The sequence below is a fragment of the Chlorocebus sabaeus genome, chromosome 18 (assembly GCF_047675955.1).
Source record: "Chlorocebus sabaeus isolate Y175 chromosome 18, mChlSab1.0.hap1, whole genome shotgun sequence".
Classification (NCBI taxonomy): Eukaryota; Metazoa; Chordata; class Mammalia; order Primates; family Cercopithecidae; genus Chlorocebus; species Chlorocebus sabaeus.
In genome coordinates this window covers 56,677,959-56,700,593 of record NC_132921.1, presented here as the reverse complement: position 1 = coordinate 56,700,593, position 22,635 = coordinate 56,677,959, and the positions used below count along the sequence as shown (strand labels likewise).

General features: G+C 44.1%; 1 protein-coding gene across 3 annotated transcripts in view; it reads left to right on the top strand.

Moving 5' to 3' along the window:
* The first annotated feature begins 1,715 nt into the window (after positions 1 to 1,715).
* The window catches only part of TAF4B (TATA-box binding protein associated factor 4b), a 165,369-nt gene continuing 144,449 nt past the window's right edge, over positions 1,716 to 22,635 (top strand). Inside the window, exon 1 of one of the 3 annotated variants that reach the window (XM_037982427.2) lies at positions 1,716 to 2,571. In XM_037982427.2, the coding sequence (XP_037838355.2) occupies positions 2,232 to 2,571 (340 nt within the window). In that variant the 5' untranslated portion in view covers positions 1,716 to 2,231. The remainder of the gene's footprint in view (positions 2,572 to 22,635) is intronic. The other 2 variants (XM_037982426.2, XM_007974399.3) reach the window with 2 other exon arrangements.

Below are 22,635 nucleotides of genomic sequence, written 5' to 3'. Positions count from 1 at the left end.
GAGTGTGATTGATTTGGGTCATGAGATGGATTTAGACTCGTCAAGAAGTGAAAGACAGTACAGGTGGTAAGTGTGTGGACTTTACTAGATCTTGTGAGTAGATCTTGTCTAAACGTGCCGGCACACGTTTACAGAGAGGTAGAAAAGCAGGAGCTGTAACTGTCAGGTTGCCTGCTATTTTAGTTCACTTGGGCTTCTATAATGAAATATCATAAACTGGGTAGCTTATAAAAAGAGAAGTTTATGTCCCATAATTCCAGAGTTTGGGAAGTTCAAGATCAAGGCAGATGTGGTATCTGAGAGTCTTACTTCCTAGACAGCAGTCTCTTTGCTAAAACCTCACATGCTGGAAGGGGTAAGGGATCTTTCTGAGGTTTCTTCAAAAAAAAAAATTATTTATTTAATGTATTTAACTGACAAATAATAATTGTATGTATTTATGAGGTATCATGTGATGTTTTCATGTGTCATGAAATAATTAAATCAAACTAACATATTCATCACTTTAACATGATTTGTCCTGAATGGAATCCCATTCATGAGGGCTCCGCCCTTATGATCTAACCACCTTTAAAGGCCCCACCCTCTAATACTATCAACTTCAGCTTTAGCATTTTAACAGTCGGTTGAGGGTATAATCCCAACACTTTGGGAGGCCCAGGCAGGAGTTCAGGAATTGGAGACCAGCCTGAACAACATAAGGAGACCCCGTTTTTGCTAGGCACAGTGGCGCTCCCCTGTAGTTCCAGCTACTCGGGAGTCTGAGGTAGGAGAATAGGAGGATCACTTGAGCCCAGGAGGTGGAGGCTGCAATCAGCCAATGGTGCCACTGCACTCCAGCCTGGGTGACAGAGTTAGATCCTGTTTCCAAAACAAAACAAAACAAAAAAACACAACAACATTCAGATCATAGCATCTGCCTACTTGTAAAGTATCCTTTCAGTGCAGTGTTGGTTCGTACAAACATACAATATTATGACTTTAGCTTGAAATTAAGGCATCTTCTCTGACTGCATTACAAAGAAGCAAGTTTTTTCATATCGATTCAGTCAACACCTTTTATTTATCCAGATAATGTCTAGGATCGCACTTAATATCTAAGTGCTAGAATCTAATTATATAGGTATCAAAAAGCATTAAGTTTTAAAGACAGACACACAATTTTAATGTTTAGAGGTGACAGAGACATCTACAGCAGCACCAGAGAAGAAAAGATTTTGCATTTAAGATTTTAGGCAGTTTAACTCTAAAATGTGAAAATAGGCACATCTCACACACTATAAAACTATACACCATTTTAATTTTTACAACGTCAATTCTAATTACTAATTTTAGCAACGCTTCAGTAACGCTTCAGTGTGAAGACACCAGAGAAAACCAGTGAAAATGCGTGATTGAATTCTTATTGAGTCACTCTTCTCGGAAATCAGTCCTCCCCATTTTATCCTTAAAAAATAGAATCCCGGAGATAGTCTAGTCCTGGCTTTTCGAGGAACAAACAACGGGGGACACAGAGAAACACGAATGCCGCAGTTTTCCAAGTGCGGCTTGCCCCTCCCACGTGATAGGTTTCTGGTACGGCCCCTCCTTGCTGGGGATTCAGGGGAAAATTCTAACGCTCCGTGGAGCCGTCCCCAGTGACGTCACGGGCGCGGCTCCGCTCCTCTACCAATCACGCGGCTGGATCCCGGGGAAGCCCGGGGCGGCGGCGGCGGCCTGGGCGCGTGCGCGAGGTCTCCGCGTGGCTATATAAACATGGCTGGCGTGGCCGCGCGGAGGGGCCGTGCCAAACGCGCGTAGGGGGCTATGGGTGCTCTGTGTTCGTAGTTTTGAAATTTCTGGCGGGGGAGCAGCTGCGCAGAGTTAGGCTGGAGGTGCGAGCTACGACCTTCCGGGAGCCGCACGTCCAGGCTCCGCAGCAGCGGGACCGAGCGTGAGGCGCCGGGCTGAGGCAGCGCACGTGTGAGCGCCGCTGAGGAAGCTGCGAGAGGTCGGGCGGGTGTCGCTCCGGGGGCAGCCCAGGCTCGCGCGGACGGGAGGAAGGTCCGGGACGCGCGTGTCCTACCGGGCAGCCGGCGCCCGTCACTGGTTTCGCTGCTGCGGCCCCCGCGCCTCTCCCCAGCGATGCTGTGGAGCCCGAACCGCACCGGAGTCGGCTGCCACGCGCCAAGCCTCCCCTCACCTCTGCTCCTGGAACCGCAGCGCCGCAGCTGCTGCTGAGCCCCTGGGGGATGCCCGCCGGCCTCACCGAACCCGCCGGCGCCGCTTCCCCGGGTGCTGTGAGCGCCTCGGGGACCGTGACCATGGCCCCGGCCGGGGCGCTGCCGGTGCGGGTGGAGAGCACTCCTGTGGCCCTGGGCGCCGTGACTAAGGCTCCTGTCGGCGTCTGCGTGGAGCCCACGGCGTCCCAGCCCCTGCGGTCCCCCGTGGGGACCCTGGTGACCAAAGTGGCTCCGGTCAGCGCCCCTCCTAAACTCAGCAGCGGCCCTAGGCTGCCTGCTCCTCAGATAGTCGCCGTGAAAGCCCCCAACACCACGATCCAGTTTCCTGCTAATTTGCAGCTTCCTCCAGGTATGTTGATCACCCTTTCCAGCCTCGTCTGTCGGTCCAGCTGGCGACAAGTCGTAGCCCCAGATTGCTCCTAAAAAAACCTCTGAGCTACGGGAACCTTTCGTAATCTTGACTTTACAGTGAACACATTCTTTTTGTGTCATTACTGCATGGTTTTTCTTTTCATATTTAAGGAAAGAATCTTTTCACCTAAGTCACACAGTAAAAAGCTATATCAAACTAATTTTCGGGGGAGGGCTTTCAGGCACTGACTCTTAGGTGGGGGAGATAATATAGCTAAAGTTAATTTCCATGTGGAGGAAGGACCAATTTATACCGTGGATTTCCATACGCTTAGATTATGATGTAGAAGTGCGTTGTACTTATTAATTATGAATGAATGAATGAATGAATGAACGAATGAGGTATGGTTTCGCTCTGTCACCCAGTCTGGAGTGCAGTGAGGCGATCACGGCTCACTGGAACCTCGAGCTCCTGGGCCCAATGGATCCTCCCGCCTTGGCCTCCCAAAGTGCTGGGATTACAGGCATGAGCCACCGGGCACGGCCTAACAGTGAAGTTCTTGTGTATTAAAACTGAAAGAGATTTTTAAATTTAACCAAGTCAGAATAGTTTTACCGCTTTCTAGTACCAAGTACGAATAATGCTGTTCCTGCACAATCTTTAAATGTCTTAATGATTCTAACTTTCAATTAGCAGAATCCCTGACTGGGAACACGTGCCACAGTTGACCAACAGATCAGAGTCACGCAGTTGTTACAGTTGCAATTGAAGCCGTGTGTCAATGAATACTACTGTTAATGAGTCTTTCACTACTTTCTATCCTAAGGCTTTTTACTCTGTTGGGCTGTATTTCATGATTTCTATAAAGGTTTTGCTTTGTGATAATTTACATATTGTAAATATGCTGAATGATTTTGGGGTATTCAGTCTTACTTTACTGAAAGTCTCTTGGAATTTGCTTTCTGTTAACTTTGTTTAGCAGTTATTGGAACTCTGACCTGCAAAGATGGTAAAAAAAGGGGAAGCATTGATTCAAAAGATTCTATAACCCTTAATAAAATGGCAAGGGTCCTTTTTGTATGTAATATTTTTGTTAGTCATACACGTTGTGAATAGATTATGTTTTTCACTTTTTATGAAGTTCTGTTTCAGTTTTATATGGTATACAAGGTATGTAAAACTGTTAAGGCAGTGTTACAGCAGTGTGCAGCACCTAATACATTATTTGGCAGTTCTAAATTGTTATTCTAAGTTGTTATTCTGCATATATGTTTATAAATTAGTTCTGAATGTGTTAGAATGAAATCACCCCCTAATTTGTTAAACTGAAAATCCTATCTAGTCACTGAAGTTTATTTATAAATAGTCAAAAAAAAAAAAAAAAAGTATTAAGAAAGAACTGTCCGAAAGGCTAAGGCACGAGAATTGCTTGAACCCGGGAGGTGGAGGCTGCAGTAAGCCAAGATATCTTGCCAGTGCACTCCAGCCTGGGCAACAGAGTGAAACTCTGTCCCTCCCCATCCCTTCCCAACCCCCCAAAGAAAGAACTGTCAAGAGTGAAAACTTGCTGGTAAGTGAGAGTGAATCACTTACTGGAGGACTGGGGCCTTACCATGCTAAGCACTTTTAACAAATTATTTATATTCTTTTATTTGTTGGTCATAATAGACAGGTGGTAAATAAGGAAAGAGGTGTCTAAGAGTAAATAATTTGTCCAATGCCAGGCAACCCATAGGTGTCAGGGGGAGTTTTAGCTCAGGTCTGTTTAACTCTATTCTTTCCACAACTCTATGCTTATTTTTTTACTTGTATGTGTATAGTGTGCCTCATTGAGTGTCAGTAATGAAAGGTGATTCAGAGAACTTTAGATTCCAGTCTTTCATTTTATATACCAAGGAACCAAAACTGAAACTTGGCAGAGTTAAATAGTAGCAAACTAGGACCGTAGTCTAATTATGTTCATAGCACTGTATTAAAACATTGCATGTTGTTTACCTCTGGGAAACCCTTACAAAAGAGAGAAAGAAGATAATTTGTCTTTAGGAATTGGTCGTTATAGAGGAAGTGGGGTTTTGCTTTTGGGAATTTCTGCTGACGTGTGGCAGAAGGGTGTACTAATTACATCTGTGCTCTTATTGGGCAGAATAAGATAAACAATAATTGAAGAATGAAATGGAAAGACTGATTAAAGTAACTTTTTAAAAGCGTTATGAATCTTATACTATTTCTTTTCTTTCTTTTTTTTTTTCCTGAGACGGAGTGTCACTCTGTTGCCCAGGCTGGAGTGCAGTCGCATGATCTAGGCTCACTGCAACCTTTGCCTCCCAGGTTCAAGTGATTCTCCCGTCTCAGCCTCTTGAGTAGCTGGGATTACAGTCACACACCACCAAGCTTGCCTAATTTCTATATTTTTAGTAGAGATGTGGTTATACATGTTGGCCAGGCTGGTCTCGAACTCCTGACCTCAAGTGATCTGCCTACTTCGGCCTCTCAAAGTATTGGGATTACAGGCGTGAGCCACTGCGCCAGCGTGAATCTCGTACTATTTCGTTTGCATACCAAGAATTAGCACTTGATTACACAAGGGTGCTTATATATGTCAGTTCCTCATTTTCCAAGATAATGAATACTTTAAGTATTTGATTCTCTTTACTTCAGAATTTCATCTATGAACAGAACTGGTTTAAAACAAAGATATATGTGTGTGTGTGTGTGTGTGTATATATATGTGCGCCACAGGTTTTTCTAGGGAGCAGGAACTGGAAATAAAAAGTGTGCACAAGAGGGTGTTTGAGGAAATATTAATAAAAGGTTTTCAGTAATTTCTTCAGTCTTCTCTTTTGTGAACATGTGGGGTTTTAGGCTGAACTGTGGTTCTTTCTCTTCTTGATATTCTTCATCTTGTCTATCACCTGTTTGAGAATGATAAGCAAGGACTTGATTCCTTCTTTTAGGTCATCAACTGGGATAAATTCCGCATGATAGTTGTACTGTACAAAGGTGTGAAAGTTACTTATGAAGTACTGAGGTCCCTTTTCATCAACCTGTCTTCATGCTGAGACAGGGCATAGAATTTGCATCTCCTTTCCCAACTTAGAGATCCAGTCCTTGGATAAGTTCTTTGTTTCCACTCTGTCTTTATCAAAGGGATACAGTGTACATGATCACCACCTCCACAGTTGTCACAGTGCTACTGGGCTTCATGAAATGAGGGGTATTCTTTTCAGTGTTCACACACCATCCACTGGTTGATTTTTAGACTGTAGAGTCAGCGTAAAGTGATAGTAGCCATGGCGTTATTCTGTCGGTAGTCAGCCCTCAGGAGAAAGTGCTGGTGCTCCTCTCCTACGGCTCTTCCTCAAGGCGAGGTTAGGTTCTGTTACGTATTTCCATTTGGGTGCCATGCTTTCACCCTCATAGTACTCCCACACTTTGTTTTCTTTTTGATTACAAGGTCCACAGAAGCAGGGACTCTCTGTCACTGTTATTCTCAGGGCCTAGTAAGTTGCACACAGAGAAGGCACTTAAGTATTTGAATGTAGGCATATGTGAAGAGAGTAGGGGGCAATAGGGCAGTAGCCCCTAAGGGATTCTGAGGGCCATCACACCAAAATGCTGAGATTATTCTACTTACAAAAGCAGTATATATTCATGTGGAAATCACTAAAATGTAATTTCCACTTCAAAGTATTATAATTAACAAACTTGTGGTGTGTTTTCTTGGAGTTTCGTTCTTGTTGCCCAGGCTGGAGTGCAATGGTGCGATTTGGCTCACCACAACCTCTGCCTCCTGGGTTCAAGCGATTCTCCTGCCTCAGCCTCCCGAGTACCTGGGATTACAGGCATGCGCCACCATGCTTGGCTAATTTTTGTATTTTTAGTAGAGATGAGGTTTCTCTATGTTGGTCAGGCTGGTCTTGAACTCCCGACCTCAGGTTATCTGCCTGCCTCGACCTCCCAAAATGCTGAGATTACAGGTGTGAGCTGCCCAGTCACTTGTTTTTTGGAGACAGAGTCTCACTCTGTTGCCCAGGTTGGAGTGCAGTGGCACGATCTCAGCTCACTGCAACCTCTGCCTCCCAGGTTCAAACAATTCTCATGTCTCAGCTGCCAAGTAGCTGGGATTACAGGTGTGTGTCACCACACCAGGCTAATTTTTTTCTTTTTAGTAGAGACAGGATTTTGCTATGTTGGCCAGGCTGATCTTTGAATTCCTGGCCTCAAGTGATGTGCTGATCTCAGCCTCCCAAACTGCTGAGACTACAGGCATGAGCCCCTGCGCCCGGCCTATTGTGTCTTTTAAGTGTTAGTGTGTCTGGAGTTGGTTCCTTCTGGTGGGTTTGTGATCTCGCTGACTTCAAGAATGAAGCTATGACTTTCGTGGTGAGTGTTACAGCTCTTACAGATGGCACAGACCCAAAGAGTGAGCGGTAGCAAGGTTTATTTTGAAGAGCGAAAGAACATAGCTTCCACAGCGTGGAAGGGGACCCGAGCACTGCTGGCTGGGGTGGCCAGCTTTTATTCCCTTATTGGCCCCTCCCATGTTCTGTTTCTTTCCTATCAGAGTGCCCTTTTTTCAGTTCTCCCTGTGATTCGCTACTTCTAGGATCCTGCTGATTGGTGCATTTTGCATTTTACAGAGTGCTGATTGGTGCATTTTACAATCCTCTTGCTAGCTACAGAGCACTGATTGGTGTGTTTTTACAGAGCACTGATTGGTGCATTTTACAATCCTCTTGTAAGACAGAAAAGTTATCCAAGTCTGCACTCGACCTAGGAAGTCCAGCAGGCTTCACCTCTCAATCCCCCCTCTAAACAGGACACCCCAACTGCTATTGGGAATTGGGCAATGACCGCTCTAGTTACTTCATGCTGGATAGGGGCAAAAAAGGGGCCCTGAAGTTGTAGTGTCCTTCAGAGGTGAACTCTCTAGGCCAAAGGGCCAGTGGGTTGGTCCAGGGGTCCTCAGTAGAAGTTGTGAGTTGAGCTCATTTGGGGTTCCATTTGTAAGACCATCTGTAGCTTGATGACCTCGATCCTGGAGGAAACAAATTGACAAGGAGGTTAAAAACACAAGTCCCGAAGGTGAGTAATAGCAAGATGGCTGTCACAGGACCTAGAAAGGGGAGAAGCCATGTCGCCCAACTCCAGAGTTTGGGATGAGTTTGAAAGGCATTGTTTGATTTCAGAAGGCTTTTCCTGTAAAAGCTGGGTGGCATCTCATACTGGTTAGTATAAAAGCAACACTTCCCCTAAGAAGGTGCAAAGTCCTCATTTCTCAGTAGTGAGGAGTTCTAGGCCTCACTGGTTTTGGAGAGTCACTGCTGCCAAAGAGTCTATTTGGTATTGTAGAGTAAGGATAGATTTTGTTATTTCTTGCCAACTGTCTGAGAAATCCTTTGAAAGTGTGTGGTAGTAGGATAATGAAGTCGATAAACTGGCTATTCTGGTTCCTGTAGCGGTGGCCATTCCTAACCCTATAAGTAGCGGTATTAGTTGTATGGCCCTGCGCAGATGGACTTGAATTTCGAGGGGCACTGATAGGGTCTGATTTTCTGGGGCAATGTCAATGTTGGGACTTAGGAAGACTAAGCTGCAGGTGCCTGTCTAGTTGGGAGGCAGATATAGGTTGAAGATCCACATAAGAATAATATGGCTTGGCTGGGTAGACAGAACTGGTTGTGTATGTTAAAAAGGTATATGAATTTGTTGTTTTCATTTTCCCATACTCCTAAAGTACTTGCCAAGGTAGCTCCGGTGAGTGGCTGGAAAGGGGTTTTGGGAGCAACAAACTGAGTGGCTCCCTGTGTTCTATTTTCCCACTGGAGAAAAAACTATTTTGTATCTACTAGGAAGCATTCAAGAGAGTAATTGAAAGAGGAGATGACAAGGCATTCACTAGTGGTGGGGGCACTGCTGCAGGGGGTCCAGAGGTGAATGGTCATGCAGGGAGTATGTTTGCCATTACAAAACCTGAACTGTTTGTTAAGCAGGGAGGAAGTGATGATTTTGGGAGGCCCTGAGAAGCAGACAAACCATCTGAATGGAGCTGTTTTTTGGTGACTTGGAAGTTGCTATGATCAGTTGGGGCTTGAAGTTGTAGGGTGTAATTATGCTGATGGGATAGTAGGTGCCCCAGGGCTAGGCCTGATAACAGGTTGCGCTGGATGCATAAAGGGGCTTGGAAAGTTAAGGTGGTATTTGTGGTTACAGGGCCGTGTATGGGCTTTTAATTGCTCGTGTGAATTATTTCATGAATTAGGACTTTAACCACTTCCTCAGCCTTCTCTGTCTTGCAGGGGAAGGCTTCTGTATTTATAAAGGTATCAGCACAGATCAACAAGTATTGAAATCCCCTTGACTTAGGCATATAGGTGAAGTCTGACTGCCAGTCCTCTCCAGAATAGTGCCCTATTCTTTGTTCCCCCAGAGGGGCCTTATGATGGACCAAGGGATTATTCCTTTGGCACACCTCACAGACGTTGACTACTTGCTGGATGGTCTGGAGGAGATCTGGCCCTGTAAATAGGGATTTGGCCATTTGATGAGTGTTCTCAATACCTATATGAAAAGTTTGGTGGAGGGTCTTAAGTATTTTCCACTGGCTCACTTTGGGTATGAGTACCTTTCCCCCTTCTGTCATTAACCACCCCGAGGGGAGAAAACTGCGCCCTGGTGAAAGTCCCCATTCTGTTTCAGTGGGAGAATACTGGGGCTTAATCTCTTGGAGAGGGTTGTTCCATACCAAGGGTCCTTCCATAGGTATTCCTAACAGGAGGTTCTGCCTGGCAGCAGTTTTGGCCTCAGCGTCTGCCCGACGGTTTCCTTCTGCCTTTTTTCCTTCCCCTTTTTGATGGCTTTGGCAGTGTAAGACTGCCACCTCCCTGGGTTTTTGCACTGCGTGCAATAACTTCATGATTTCCTTGAGGTATTTAATGGGGGTTCCCTCAGAGGTTAGGAACTCCCTTTCTTTCCATATTGCAGCATGGGCATGTAGGATTAGATAAGCATACTTGCTATCTGTATACACATTTATTCTTTTTTCCTTTCCCAGTTCTAAGGCTCGGGTAAGTGCCGCTAGTTCTGCTAACTGGGTGCTGGTCCCTTGGGGAAGAGGCTTACTTTCAAGTACTGTTACATCACTAACTGTGGCATAACTTGCCCTTCGTATCCCATTCTCCACAAATTGACTTCGTCGATATATAGGTTAAGGTCAGGATTAGCTAAGGGGACTTCAAAGAGATCCTCTTGGGCAGCATAGGTCTGGGCCACAATTTGTTGGCAGTCATGCTCGATTGGTTCTCTATCCTCTGGGAGAAAAGTAGCAGGGTTGAGGGCTGCACACATACATATTTGAAGCACTGGTCCCTTAAGGAGTAGCGCCTGATATCTAAGCGGGCGGTTGTCTGATAGCCATAAACTTCCTTTGGCACCTAGTATGCCATTTATATCATGAGTAGTACAGACAGTGAGATCCTTTCCTTGTATTATTTTGATAGCCTCTGATACTAAGATGGTCACCACCACAACTACCTGTAAACAGTGAGACCAGTCTTTTAGTACTACATCAATTTCCATACTTAGGTGTGCCACTGGTTGTGAGATTGTCCCATGAGTTTGAGTAAGTGCTCCAAGAGCTATTCCCACTCTCTGTGGCATATAAAGAGCAGCTTTGTCCTGTGGGAAGGCTTAAGGCTGGAGCTTGTTCTAGGGCCTGCTTTAAGGTTTTGAAGGCTATTTTTGCCTCTGGTTCCCATTCTACTAGATACAGTATTTGCCCTCTGGGTCTCCTTGATTAGTGTATGGAGTGGCCTGGCCATCTTGCTGTAGCTGGGGATCTGTAGTTGGCAAAAGCTGGTGATCCCAAGGAACCCCTGCAACTGTTTTAATGTCCTAGGGCAAGGATAAGCCAGTATAGGTTGTATTCGTTCCTTGCTGAGGGCCCTGGTTGCTCTGGCTAAGATTAGGCTTAGATATTTGACTTGTTGTAGGCAGAGCTGGGCCTTCAATTTCGACGCCTTGTACCCTTGCTTAGCTAGAAAGTTCAAGAGATCTAGAGTAGCCTGCTGGCATGAGGCTTCTGAACTGGTAGCCAAAAGTAAATCATCCACATACTGAAGGACCAGAGTGCCCGGACTTGAGAAGTGGCCTAGGTCTCGTGCCAGTGTCTGACCAAACAGATGAGGGGTATCCCTAAACCGTTGAGGCAAGACTGTCCACGTAAGTTGGGATGTGTGGTCTGTGGGATCTTCAAAGGCAAAGAGAAACTGGGAGTCAGAGTACAGGGGAATGCAGAAGAAGGCATCCTTGAGGTCCGGAACAGTGAACCATTCTGCTTCCTCTGGTATTTGAGAGAGCAGAGTATAGGGGTTGGGTACAACTGGATATAGAGGAATTACTGCCTCATTGATGAGTCTAAGATCTTGCACTAGTCTCCACTGACCATTTGGTTTTTGTACTCCTAGAATTGGGGTGTTGCAGGGACTGCTGCATTTTCTTACTAAGCCTTGAGCTTTTAAATGTCTAACAATATCCTGTAATCCTTTATGAACTTCAGGCCTTAAGGGATATTGCCTTTGATAAGGAAAAGTGGTGGGGTCTTTTAGCCTGATTTGGACTGAGTGGGCATTTTTTGTCCTTCAAATTGTCCTTCCAATGCCCAGATTTCAGGGTTGATTCCCTCCTCAAGTAGGGGACAACAAATGGGTAACTTGTTTCCCATATTCGTGCAGATAATAACTCCAGCTTTGGCTAATATGTCCCTCCCTAGTAAGGGTGTGGGACTTTCAGGCATAACAAGAAAGGCGTGTGAAAAGAGCAAAGTCTCCCAATTACAACTGAGGAGGTCAGAGAAATACCTGGTTACAGGCTCTCCCAGGATTCCTCAGATGGTAACGGACCTTGAGGTTGGCTGCCTGGGGCAGGAGATTAACACTGAGAAGGCTGCGCTGGTGTCCAGGAGGAAGTCAATTTCCTGGTCCTTGATGGTTAAATTTACCGGGGCTCAGTGAGGTTGATGATGTGAGCTGGTGCTTGCCCTGAGCACCCTCAGTCTTGTTGGATCATCTGGTTGGGGGCTCCTGTCTCAGAGAACCTTTGTTTTCTAGGGCAGTGTGCCTTCCAGGGGATTGCCTTGGCATAGTGGACATGGGTGAGGGGGCAGCTTGTTTCTCATTGGACAATGTTTTTTACAGTGTCCTTGCAAACCACACTGATAACAAGCCCTACCGAGTTATTGCCCTGCTCCATTTTCTGTCCTCTGTGAACCATCAAGGTTTGTTTGTCTGAGAGCCATGACTAAGGCTGCGGCCTTTCTCTTATCTCGCTTTTCCTTTTCGTCCTGTTCCTCTTGGTCCCTATTATAGAACACTGAGATTGCCAGGTTTAATAATGCCTCCAGATTTTGTTCAGGGCCCAGGGGTTGCTTTTGGAGCTTTCTCCTGATATCTGCAGCTGATTGCATAATAAACTTACCTTTGAGGATGAATTAACCCTCGAGGGAGTTGGGTGACAGGGGAGTATATTTTCTTAAGGCCTCCCATAGCTGCTTTAGGAAGGCAGTAAGATTTTCTTCCTTTTCCTGAATTATGGTGGACATCATTGAATAATTCATGGGCTTTTTCCTAATTCTCCTTAGTCCTTCTAGAACACGGGTCAACAGATGTTTGTGATTCCAGTCCCCATGATCTGAGTCTAGATCCCAGTGGGGATCCATACTGGGGATGGCTTGCTGACCGGTAGGGAATTTGTCCCTTTCTTTGGCTGTCATTCTCTCATTTACTTGACTAAGAGACCAGGTATCTCCAAACTCTCGGGCTGCAGCTAAAGCCACATTCTTCTCATTAAAGGCCAGAGTTTGATCTAACAATAGCATGACGTCTCTCCAAGTGAGGTTGAACGTTTGCCCTAGACCCTGTAGGACATCTATATACCTATCAGGATTATCTGAAAACTTCCCCAGGTCTACCTTGATCTGCTTTAAATCAGAGAGGGAGAAGGGACATGTACCTGGGCCAAATTCCCCTCCGCCTATAGCTTGAAGGGGGCATAACCGATAGCCTGGGGGTTTTTGTGGTCCCTTGGAGATTTCTTGCTGTTTCCTTCTGGGTGGGGGAGATTAGAGGAGGCTTATCATTAATAGGAAGGGGAGCTGTAGGGAGGCTAGGATATGGAGGTAAGCTGAGAGGTCCTCTTGTGGGATGTGGATTGCAAGCTTTGCATAGTTGTGGATTATCCTTCAATGAAAAGAAAGCTTGAACATAAGGTGTTTCACTCCATTTGCCTTCCCTCTTACAGAAAAGGTCAAACTGCAGGATAGTATTGTAATTTGTACTTCCCTCAGTTGGCCATTTTTCCCCATCAGAGAGAGAATATTGGGGCTAGGCCGTAGTGCAGAAAAAAATAAGCCACTTATTTTTTCAGGGTTTTTGGGTCAAATTGGTTCCAATGGCTTAGGATACATTTTAAGGGTGAGCCTGTTGATGCCTGAGTGTTTTCCGTCTGAAAGAAAAAACCGCCCGTGTATTTTTTTTTTTTCTCCCCCTACCCAAGACCCACACGGTCCCTGGACCCTGCTGTTTGGAATAGTTGCGCTCACCAAAGCAACAGCGGAAACACTGGTTTTCCTCCTAGACCACAAAGAGGACCAAGGAAGGTCGGATTTAGTGGCATTCTCGAAAACCTGTACCCTTGCCTTTCCTCTTAGACCACAAAGAGGACCAAGAAAAATCGAATTTAGTGGCCTTTACTGACACATTCTCGAAAACCTGTTAGAGTCCTAAGCATTTTCTCCTGTTGGTATTGGGACCTTACTCTTGTCCTATAAAGATGATATGCCTCAAAATGGAGTGGAGGGCCATACCCCGAGGGAGGGAAGGGATCTCCAGAGTTGGAAGAGTGATGCTTTTTGTCCTCTCTTCTTATCATATGAATAGGAAGGATATAATTTCTGAGGCTCCCCATATCCTAGCTTCGGAAATAGCCTTTGTTAGGTCTGCTAGTCTGAGGAGGGATCTTAAAATTCCAGATAGTCCCCCCTCTGTGAAGGGGCTTTGGGCAAAAATTATGTCTTTGATCGGTGAGCCCACGTGTCCAAAGAAGGGAACAGAGTCCTGAAATTAATTAATTAATTTATTATAAATAATGAACTAATATTTATACCTTTTTAAAATTACACTTTAAGTTCTAGGGTACATGTGCACAACGTGCAGGTTTGTTACATACGCATACATGTGCCATGTTGGTGTGCTGCACCCATTAACTCGTCATTTATATTAGGTATAACTCCTAATGCTATCCCCCCACCTCCTTCCACTCCACAACAGGTCCCAGTGTGTAATGTTCTCCACCCTGTGTCCAAGGGTTCTCATTGTTTAATTCCCACCTATGAATGAGAATATGCAGTGTTTGGTTTTCTGTCCTCGTGAAATTTTGCTCAGAATGATTGTTTCCAGCTTTATCCATGTCCCTACAAAGGACATGAACTCATCCTTTTTTATGACTGTATAGTATTCCATGTGGACATGTGCCACATTTTCTTGATCTGGTCTATCATTGATGGACATTTGGATTGGTTCCAAGTTTTTGCTATTGTGAATAGTGCCACAGTAAACATAACGTGTGCATGTGTCTATATAGCAGCATGATTTATAATCCTTTGAGTATATACCCAGTAATGGGAAGACTGGGTCAATGGTATTTCTAGTTCTAGATCCTTGAGGAATCGCCACACTGTCTTCCACAATGGTTGAACTAGTTTACAGTCCCACCAACAGTGTAAAAGTGTTCCTATTTCTCCACATCCTCTCCAGCACCTGTTGTTTCCTGACTTTTTGATGATCGCCATTCTAACTGCTGTGAGATGGTATCTCATTGTGGTTTTGATTTGCATTTCTCTGATGGCCAGTGATGATGAGCATTTTTTCATGTGTCGGCTGCATAAATGTCTTCTTTTGAGAAGTGTCTGATCATATCCTTTGCTCACTTTTTGGTGGGGTTGGTTGATTTTTTTCTTGTAAATTTATTTTAAGCTCTTTGTAGATTCTGGATATTAACCCTTTGTCAGATGGGTAGATTGTGAAAATTTTCTCCCATTCTGTAGGTTGTCTGTTCACTCTGATGCTAGTTTCTTTTGCTGTGCAGAAACTCTTTAGTTTAATTAGATTCCATTTGTCAATTTTGGCTTTTGTTGCTATTGCTTTTGGTGTTTTAGACATGAAGTCCTTGCCCATGCCTATGTCCTGAATGGTATTGCCTAGGTTTTCTTCTAGGGTTTTTATGGTTTTAAGTCTTTAATCCATCTTGAATTAATTTTTGTATAAGGTGTTAGGAAGGGATCCAATTTCAGCCTTCTACATATGGCTAGCCAGTTTTCCCAGCACCATTTATTAAATAGGGAATCCTTTCCCCATTTCTTGTTTTTGTCAGGTTTGTCACAGATCAGATGATTGTAGATGTGTGGTATTATTTCTGAGGGCTCTGTTCTGTTCCATTTGTCTGTATCTCTGTTTTGGTACCAGTACCATGCTGTTTTGGTTACTGTAGCATTGTAGTATAGTTTGAAGTCAGGTAGTGTGATGCCTCCAGCTTTGTTCTTTTGGCTTAGGATTGTCTTGGCAATGCGGGCTCTTTTCTGGTTCCATATGAACTTTAAAGTAGTTTTTTCCAGTTCTGTGAAGAAAGTCACTGGTAGCTTGATGGGGATGGAATTAAATCTACAAATTACTTTGGGCAGTATGACCATTTTCATGATATTGATTCTTCCTATCCATGAGCATGGAATGGTCTTCCATTTGTTTGTGTCCTCTTTTATTTCATTGAGCAGTGGTTTGTAGTTCTCCTTGAACAGGTCCTTCACATCCCTTGTAAGTTGGATTCCTAGTATTTTATTCTCCTTGAAGCAATTGTGAATGGGAGTTCACTCACGATTTGGCTCTCTGTCTGTTATTGGTATATAGGAATGCTTGTGATTTTTGCACATTGATTTTGTATCCTAAGACTTTGCTGAAGTTGCTTATCAGCTTAAGGAGATTTTGGGCTGAGACGATGGAGTTTTCTAAATATACGATCATGTCATCTGCAAACAGGGACAATTTGACTTCCTCTTTTCCTAATTGAATACCCTTTATTTCTTTCTCTTGCCTGATTGCCCTGGCCAGAACTTCCAACACTGTGTTGAATAGGAGTGGTGAGAGAGGGCATCCCTGTCTTGTGCCAGTTTTCAAAGGGAATGCTTCCAGTTTTTGCCCATTCAGTATGGTATTGGCTGTGGGTTTGTCATAAATAGCTCTTATTAGTTTGAGATACATCCCATCAATACCTCTCAATACAATTATTGAGAGATTTTAGCATGAAGGACTTTTGAAATTTAAGGTCTTTTCTGCATCTATTGAGATAATCATATGGTTTTTGTCTTTGGTTCTGTTTATATGCTGGATTACGTTTATTGATTGGCGTATGTTGAACCAGCCTCGCATCCCAGGGATGAAACCAACTTGATCGTGGTGGATAAGCTTTTTGATGTGCTGCTGGATTCGGTTTGCCAGTATTTTATTGAGGATTTCTGCAGTGATCTTCATCAGGGATATTGGTCTAAAATTCCCTTTTTTTGTTGTGTCTCTGCCAGGCTTTGGTATCAGGATAATGCTGGTCTCATAAAATGCGTTAGGGAGGATTCCCTCTTTTTCTGTTGATTGGAATAGTTTCAGAAGGAATGGTGCCAGCTCCTCTTTGTACCTCTGGTAGAATTCAGCTGTGAATCCGTCTGGTCCTGGACTTTTTTTGGTTGGTAGGCTATTAATTATTGCCTCAATTTCGGAGCCTGTTATTGGTCTATTCAGGGATTCAACTTCCTGGTTTAGTCTTGGGAGGGTGTATGTGTCCAGGAATTTATCCATTTCTTCTGGATTTTCTAGTTTATTTGTGTAGAGGTGTTTATAGTATTTTCTGATGGTAGTTTGTATTTCTGTGGGATCGGTGGTGATATACCCTTTATCATTTTTTATTGCATCTATTTGATTCTTCTCTCTCTTTTTCTTTATTAGTCTTGCTAGAGGTCTCTCAATTTTGTTGATCTTTTCAAAAAACCAGCTCCTGGATTCATTGAGTTTTTGAAGGGTTTTTTCTGTCTCTATCTCCTTCAGTTCAGCTCTGATCTTACTTATTTCTTGCCTTCTGCTAGCTTTTGAATGTGTTTGCTCTTGCTTCTCTAGTTCTTTTAATTGTGATGTTAGGGTGTGGTGTCAATTTTAGATCTTTCCTGCTTTCTCTTGTGGGCATTTAGTGCTATAAATTTCCCTCTACACACTGCTTTAAATGTGTCTCAGAGATTCTGGTATGTTGTGTCTTTGTTCTTCTTAGTTTCAAAGAACATCTTTATTTCTGCCTTCATTTCGTTATGTACCCAGTAGTCATTCAGGAGCAGGTTGTTCAGTTTCCATGTAGTTGAGCGGTTTTGATTTTCTTAATCCTGAGTTCTAGTTTGATTGCACTGTTGTCTACAAGACAGTTTGTTATAATTTCTGTTCTTTCACATTTGCTGAGGAGTGCGTTATTTCCAACTATGTGGTCAATTTTGGAATAAGTGTGATGTGTATATGCTGTTGATTTGGGTTAGAGAGTTCTGTAGATGTCTATCAGGTCCGCTTGATGCAGAACTGAGTTCAATTCCTGGATATCCTTGTTAACGTTCTGTCTTGTTGATCTGTCTAATGTTGACAGTGGGGTGTTAAAGTTTCCCATTATTATTGTGTGGGAGTCAAAGTCTCTTTGTAGGTCTCTAAGGACTTGCTTTATGAATCTGGGTGTTCCTGTATTGGGTGCATATATATTTAGGTTAGCTCTTCTTGTTTAATTGATCCCTTTACCATTATGTAATGGCCTTCTTTGTCTCTTTTGATCTTTGTTGGTTTAAAGTCTGTTTTATCAGAGACTAGGATTGCAACCCCTGCCTTTTTTTGTTTTCCATTTGCTTGGTAGATCTTCCTGCATCCCATTATTTTGAGCCTATGTGCATCTCTGCATGTGAGATGTGTCTCCTGAATACAGCAAACTGATGGGTCTTGACTCTTTATCCGATTTGTCAGTCTCTGACTTTTCATTGGAGCATTTAGCCCATTTACATTTAAGGTTAATACTGTTATGTGTGAACTTGATCCTGTCGTGATGTTAGCTTGTTATTTTGCTCGTTAGTTGATGCAGTTTCTTCCTTGCGTCGATGGTCTTTAAAATTTGGCATGTTTTTGCAGTGGATGGTATTGGTTGTTCCTTTCCATAAGTGCTTCCTTTAGGAGCTCTTGTAAGGCAGGCCTGGTAGGGACAAAAATCTCTCAGCATTTGTCTGTCTGTAAAGGATTTTATTTCTCCTTCACTTAGGAAGCTTAGTTTGGCTGGATATGAAATTCTGGGTTGAAAATTCCTTTCTTTCAAAATGTCGAATATTGGCCCCCACTCTCTTCGGGCTTGTGGGGTTTCTGCCGAGATATCCACTGTTAGTCTGATGGGCTTCCCTTTTTGGGTAACGCGACCTTTCTCTCTGGCTGCCCTTAACATTTTTTCCTTCATTTCAACTTTGGTGAATCTGACAATTATGTGTCTTGGAGTTGCTCTTCTCGAGGAGTATCTTGGTGACATTCTCTGTATTTCCTGATTTTGAATGTTGATCTGCCTTGCTAGGTTGGGGAAGTTCTCCTGGATAATATCCTGCAGAGTGTTTTCTCACTTGGTTCTATTCTCCCCATCAATTTCAGGTACACCAATCAGACATAGATTTGGTCTTTTCACATAGTCCCATATTTCTTAGAGGCTTTGTTCATTTCTTTTTTTACTCTTTTTTTCTCCAAACTTCTCTTCTGGCTTCATTTTATTCATTTGATCTTTAATCACTGATAGTCTTTCTACCACTTGATTGAATCAGCTACTGAAGCCTGTGCATGCGTCACATAGTTCTTGTGCCATGGTTTTCAGCTCCACCAGGTCGTTTATGGTCTTCTCTACGCTGTTTATTCTAGTTAGCCACTCATCTAATCTTTTTTCAAGGTTTTTGGGTTCTTTGTGATGGGTTCAAACATCTTCCTTTAGCTCAAAGAAGTTTGTTATTACTGATCGTCTGAAGCCTCCTTCTCTCAACTCGTCAAAGTCATTCTCTGTCCAGCTTCGTTCCGTTGCTGGCAAGGAGCTGCATTCCTTTGGAGGAGAAGAGGCGCTCTGAATTTTAGAATTTTCAGCTCTTCTGCTCTAGTTTCTCCCCATCTTTGTGGTTTTGTCTACCTTTGATCTTTGATGATGGTGGCGTACATATGGGGTTTTGGTGTGGATGTCCTTTCTGTTTGTTAGTTTTCTTTCTAACAGTCAGGACCCTCAGCTGCAGGTCTGTTGGAGTTTGCTGGAGGTCCACTCTAGACCCTGTTTGCCTGAGTATCACCAGTGGAGGTTGCAGAATGGCAAATATTGCAGAACGGCAAATGTTGCTGCCTGATCCTTCCTCTGGAAGCTTCCTCTCAGAGGGGCACACAGCTGTATGAGGTTTCAGTCGGCCCCTACTGGGAAGTGCCTCTGAGTTAGGCTACTCGGGGATCAGGGACCCACTTGAGGAGGCAGTCTGTCTGCTCTCAGATCTCAAACTCCATGCTGGGAGAACCACTACTCTCTTCAAAGCTGTTAGATAGGGACGTTTAAGTCTGCAGAAGTTTCTGATACCTTTTGTTCCGCCATGCCCTGCCCCCAGAGGTGGAGTCTACAGAGGCAGGTGGGCCTCCTTGAGCTGTGGTTGGCTCCTCCCAGTTCAAGCTTCCCGGCAGCTTTGTTTACCTACTCAAACCTCAGCAATGGCAAACGCCCCTCCCCCAGCCTCGCTGCTGCCTGACAGTTTGATCTCAGACTGCTGTGCTAGCAGTGAGTGAGGCTGCATGGCGTGGGGACCTCTGAGCCAGGCACGGGATAAAATCTCCTGGTGTGCTGTTTGCTAAGACTGTTGGAAAAAACACAGTATTAGGGTGGGAATGTCCCAATTTTCCAGGTACGGTGTGTCACAGCTTCCCTTGGATTCCTGGGAAAGGGAATTCCCCTACTCCTTGCGCTTCCCGGGTGAGGCAATGCCCCCCCAGCTTCAGCTCACATGCCGTGGGCTGCACCCACTGTCCAACAAGCCCCAGTGAGATGAACCCGGTACATCAGTTGGAAATGCAGAAATCACTGGTCTTATGCATCACTCACCCTGGGAGCTGTAGACTGGAGCTGTTCCTATTCGGCCGTCTCGGAACCTCCCCCCAAAATTTATACTAGCAATCATTCTTATAAGAGAAACTGGAAGAGCACCAGGGACGGGTAGTGATTTTTAGAAGCGGAACTAGCCTGGGAGAAGAGAGGTGGGAGGAAGTTTTTCTCACAGGTGTTAGGACCCATGAGGCAAGGGTCAGGATAGATTGGATAGATGGGCTAGTCTTGCTTGGGCTACGTAACTTTGAGAGTTCTACTCATGGCTGCAGGGTCAACCACCTTTTTGTGGGGATCCCAGAGCTGGATGTCTTTCCTCTCTGTCAACCCTTGGCTCAGCCCAGAAGTACAGGAAAAGCGGAAGCTGGTTCCAGGCAAACCAACACTCCCAACTCCAAAGAGTCTGGAGTTGTTAGAGAACCCTTTCCCAGAAAACCTGACACTGAGTCTTTAGTCCTGTGGCCACGCTAGTCACTTTTAACTGGCCAACAGGTGCCCAGTGTTTAGCCCCCAAATTCTAAGGAAAAATGGGACAGAATAGCAAGCAAAAGGTGTCTGATGGTACTCACCGCATGGTGATATCCTGAATGAGTCCCCAAAATGTGTCCAGAGTTGGTTCCTTCTAGCGGGTTCGTGGTCTCGCTGACTTCAAGAATGAAGCTGCAGACCTTCGCGGTGAGTGTTATAGCTTAAAGATGGCACAGATCCATAGAGTGAGCGGTAGCAAGGTTTATTGTGAAGAGTGAAAGAACAAAGCTGCCACAGTGTGGAAGGGGACCTGAGCGGGTTGCCGCTGCTGGGTGGGGTGGCCAAGTTTTATTCCCTTATTGGCCCCTCCTGTGTTCCATTTCTGCCGTATCAGAGTGCCCTTTTTTCCAATCTTGCCTGCAATTGGCTACTTATAGGATCCTGCTGATTGGTGCATTTTACAGAAGGCTGATTGGTGCATTTTACAACCCTCTTGCTAGCTACAGAGCACTGATATGTGCGTTTTTGCCGAGCACTGATTGGTGCATTTTACTGTCCTCTTGTAAGACAGAAAAGTTCTCCAAGTCCGCACTTGACCCAGGAAGTCCAGTTGGCTTCACCTCTCATTAGTACTTATAACTGCTTCATTTTTTCAACTGCATAGTAGTCCACTGTATTGACATAATATTGTTTTTTGTCCACTTGCCTATTTGCAGGCATTGATACTATTTGAACTACTTTCTGCTGTTACAAATGACGCTGTGATAAACGTCTTTGCATGTATATTTTTGTGCAGTTTGGAAACGTGGATTTTTATAGGCTAAATTGCTAGAAGTGGAATTGTTGGTTCAAATGGTAATATTTCAATAGGCATTGCTCAATTCTGTTCTCCAAATACTGTTTAAATATGTAATCAACAGTATTAATACTTAATTTTGGAAAACTACCCATGGAATCTAAGAAGTCATTTTTCAGATATTAATTAATGGTAAGAGTTTATGAGCATTGTTATTGAGGGGGAAGGTAGGATTTGAATGTAGAGATATGTAGGCTGGATGATATTACCAGTGTAAGGATTTGTTACTTACTGAATGACTATGGTTAAGAAGGCTTTTGTTACCTTGAAGTAAACTAGGTATATGATACATAGTTGCCTAGAAGGTTCAGTCCAAGACCACAGAATAAGGCCTAGATGGTATGCCAATCAATTTGTAGATAATAATGGGCTCGGAGGGTTGACTTTTTGTGGAATGTAATAGAGTGTAGCAACATAGGAGAGAACATTGGTCCTCCTGGAGTTTGAATCCCAGCTCTACCACTTGATAGCTTTGTAATCTTGGGCAAGTTATTAATCTCATTGTTTTTGTGTTTTTATTTATTTATTTATTTATTTATTTATTTATTTATTGATGGAGTCTCACTCTGTCGCCCAGGCTGGAGCACAGTGGTGCGATCTCGGCTCACTGCAACCTCCGCCTCCTGGGTTCAAGCGATTCTCCCTGCCTCCGCCTCCCGAGTAGCTGGGACAACAGGCACACCACACCTGGCTAATTTTTTACTTTTAGTAGAGATGGGGTTTCACCATGTTGGCCATACTGGTCTCGAACTCCTGACCTCAGGTGATCCACCCGCCTCAGCCTCCCAAAGTGCTGGGATTACAGGTGTGAGCCACCGCACCCAGCATAATCTCATTCTTTTTTTTGGTGTGTGTGTGTTTTGAGACGGAGTTTTGCTCTTGTTGCCCAGGTTGGAGTGCAATAGCGTGATTTCACCTCACTGCAACCCCACCCCCACCCCACCTGGGTTCAAGTGGTTCTCCTGCCTCAGCCTCCTGAGCAGCTGGGATTAAGGCATGTGCCACCATTCCCAGTTAATTTTATATTTTTAGTAGACATGGAGTTTCTCCATGTTGGTCAGGCTGATCTTGAACTCCTGATCTTAGGTGATCCACCTGCCTTGGCCTCCCAAAGTGCTGGGATTAGAGGTGTGAGCCACCATGCCTGGCCTAATCTCATTCTTAATGTTAGCTATATTGTCTCTAAAATATGGTTAATACCTTCTTAAAAATATCATAAGTGTTAAATAAAATAAGTATACAGAGTCTGCATATCGCAGAACCCTGAGGAACACCATTTATGTGGAATACAATGTTGTACAGCAGAAATGTCATGAATATTTAAGGTACTTATACAGCATTTGGTGATAGGTACTCTGTGGTTGCTGTTTAGCTAACATGTATGAGAATAACACCAAATTCTCAGCAGTCTAAAAGCACGGGTCTTTAAGTTACCTCAGTGCCTACCTATCCCTATTTTTTAAATTAAAAAGATGATGCTTATTGTAGAAAATTAGGAAAACAGAAAACTTACACAAAAATATTAT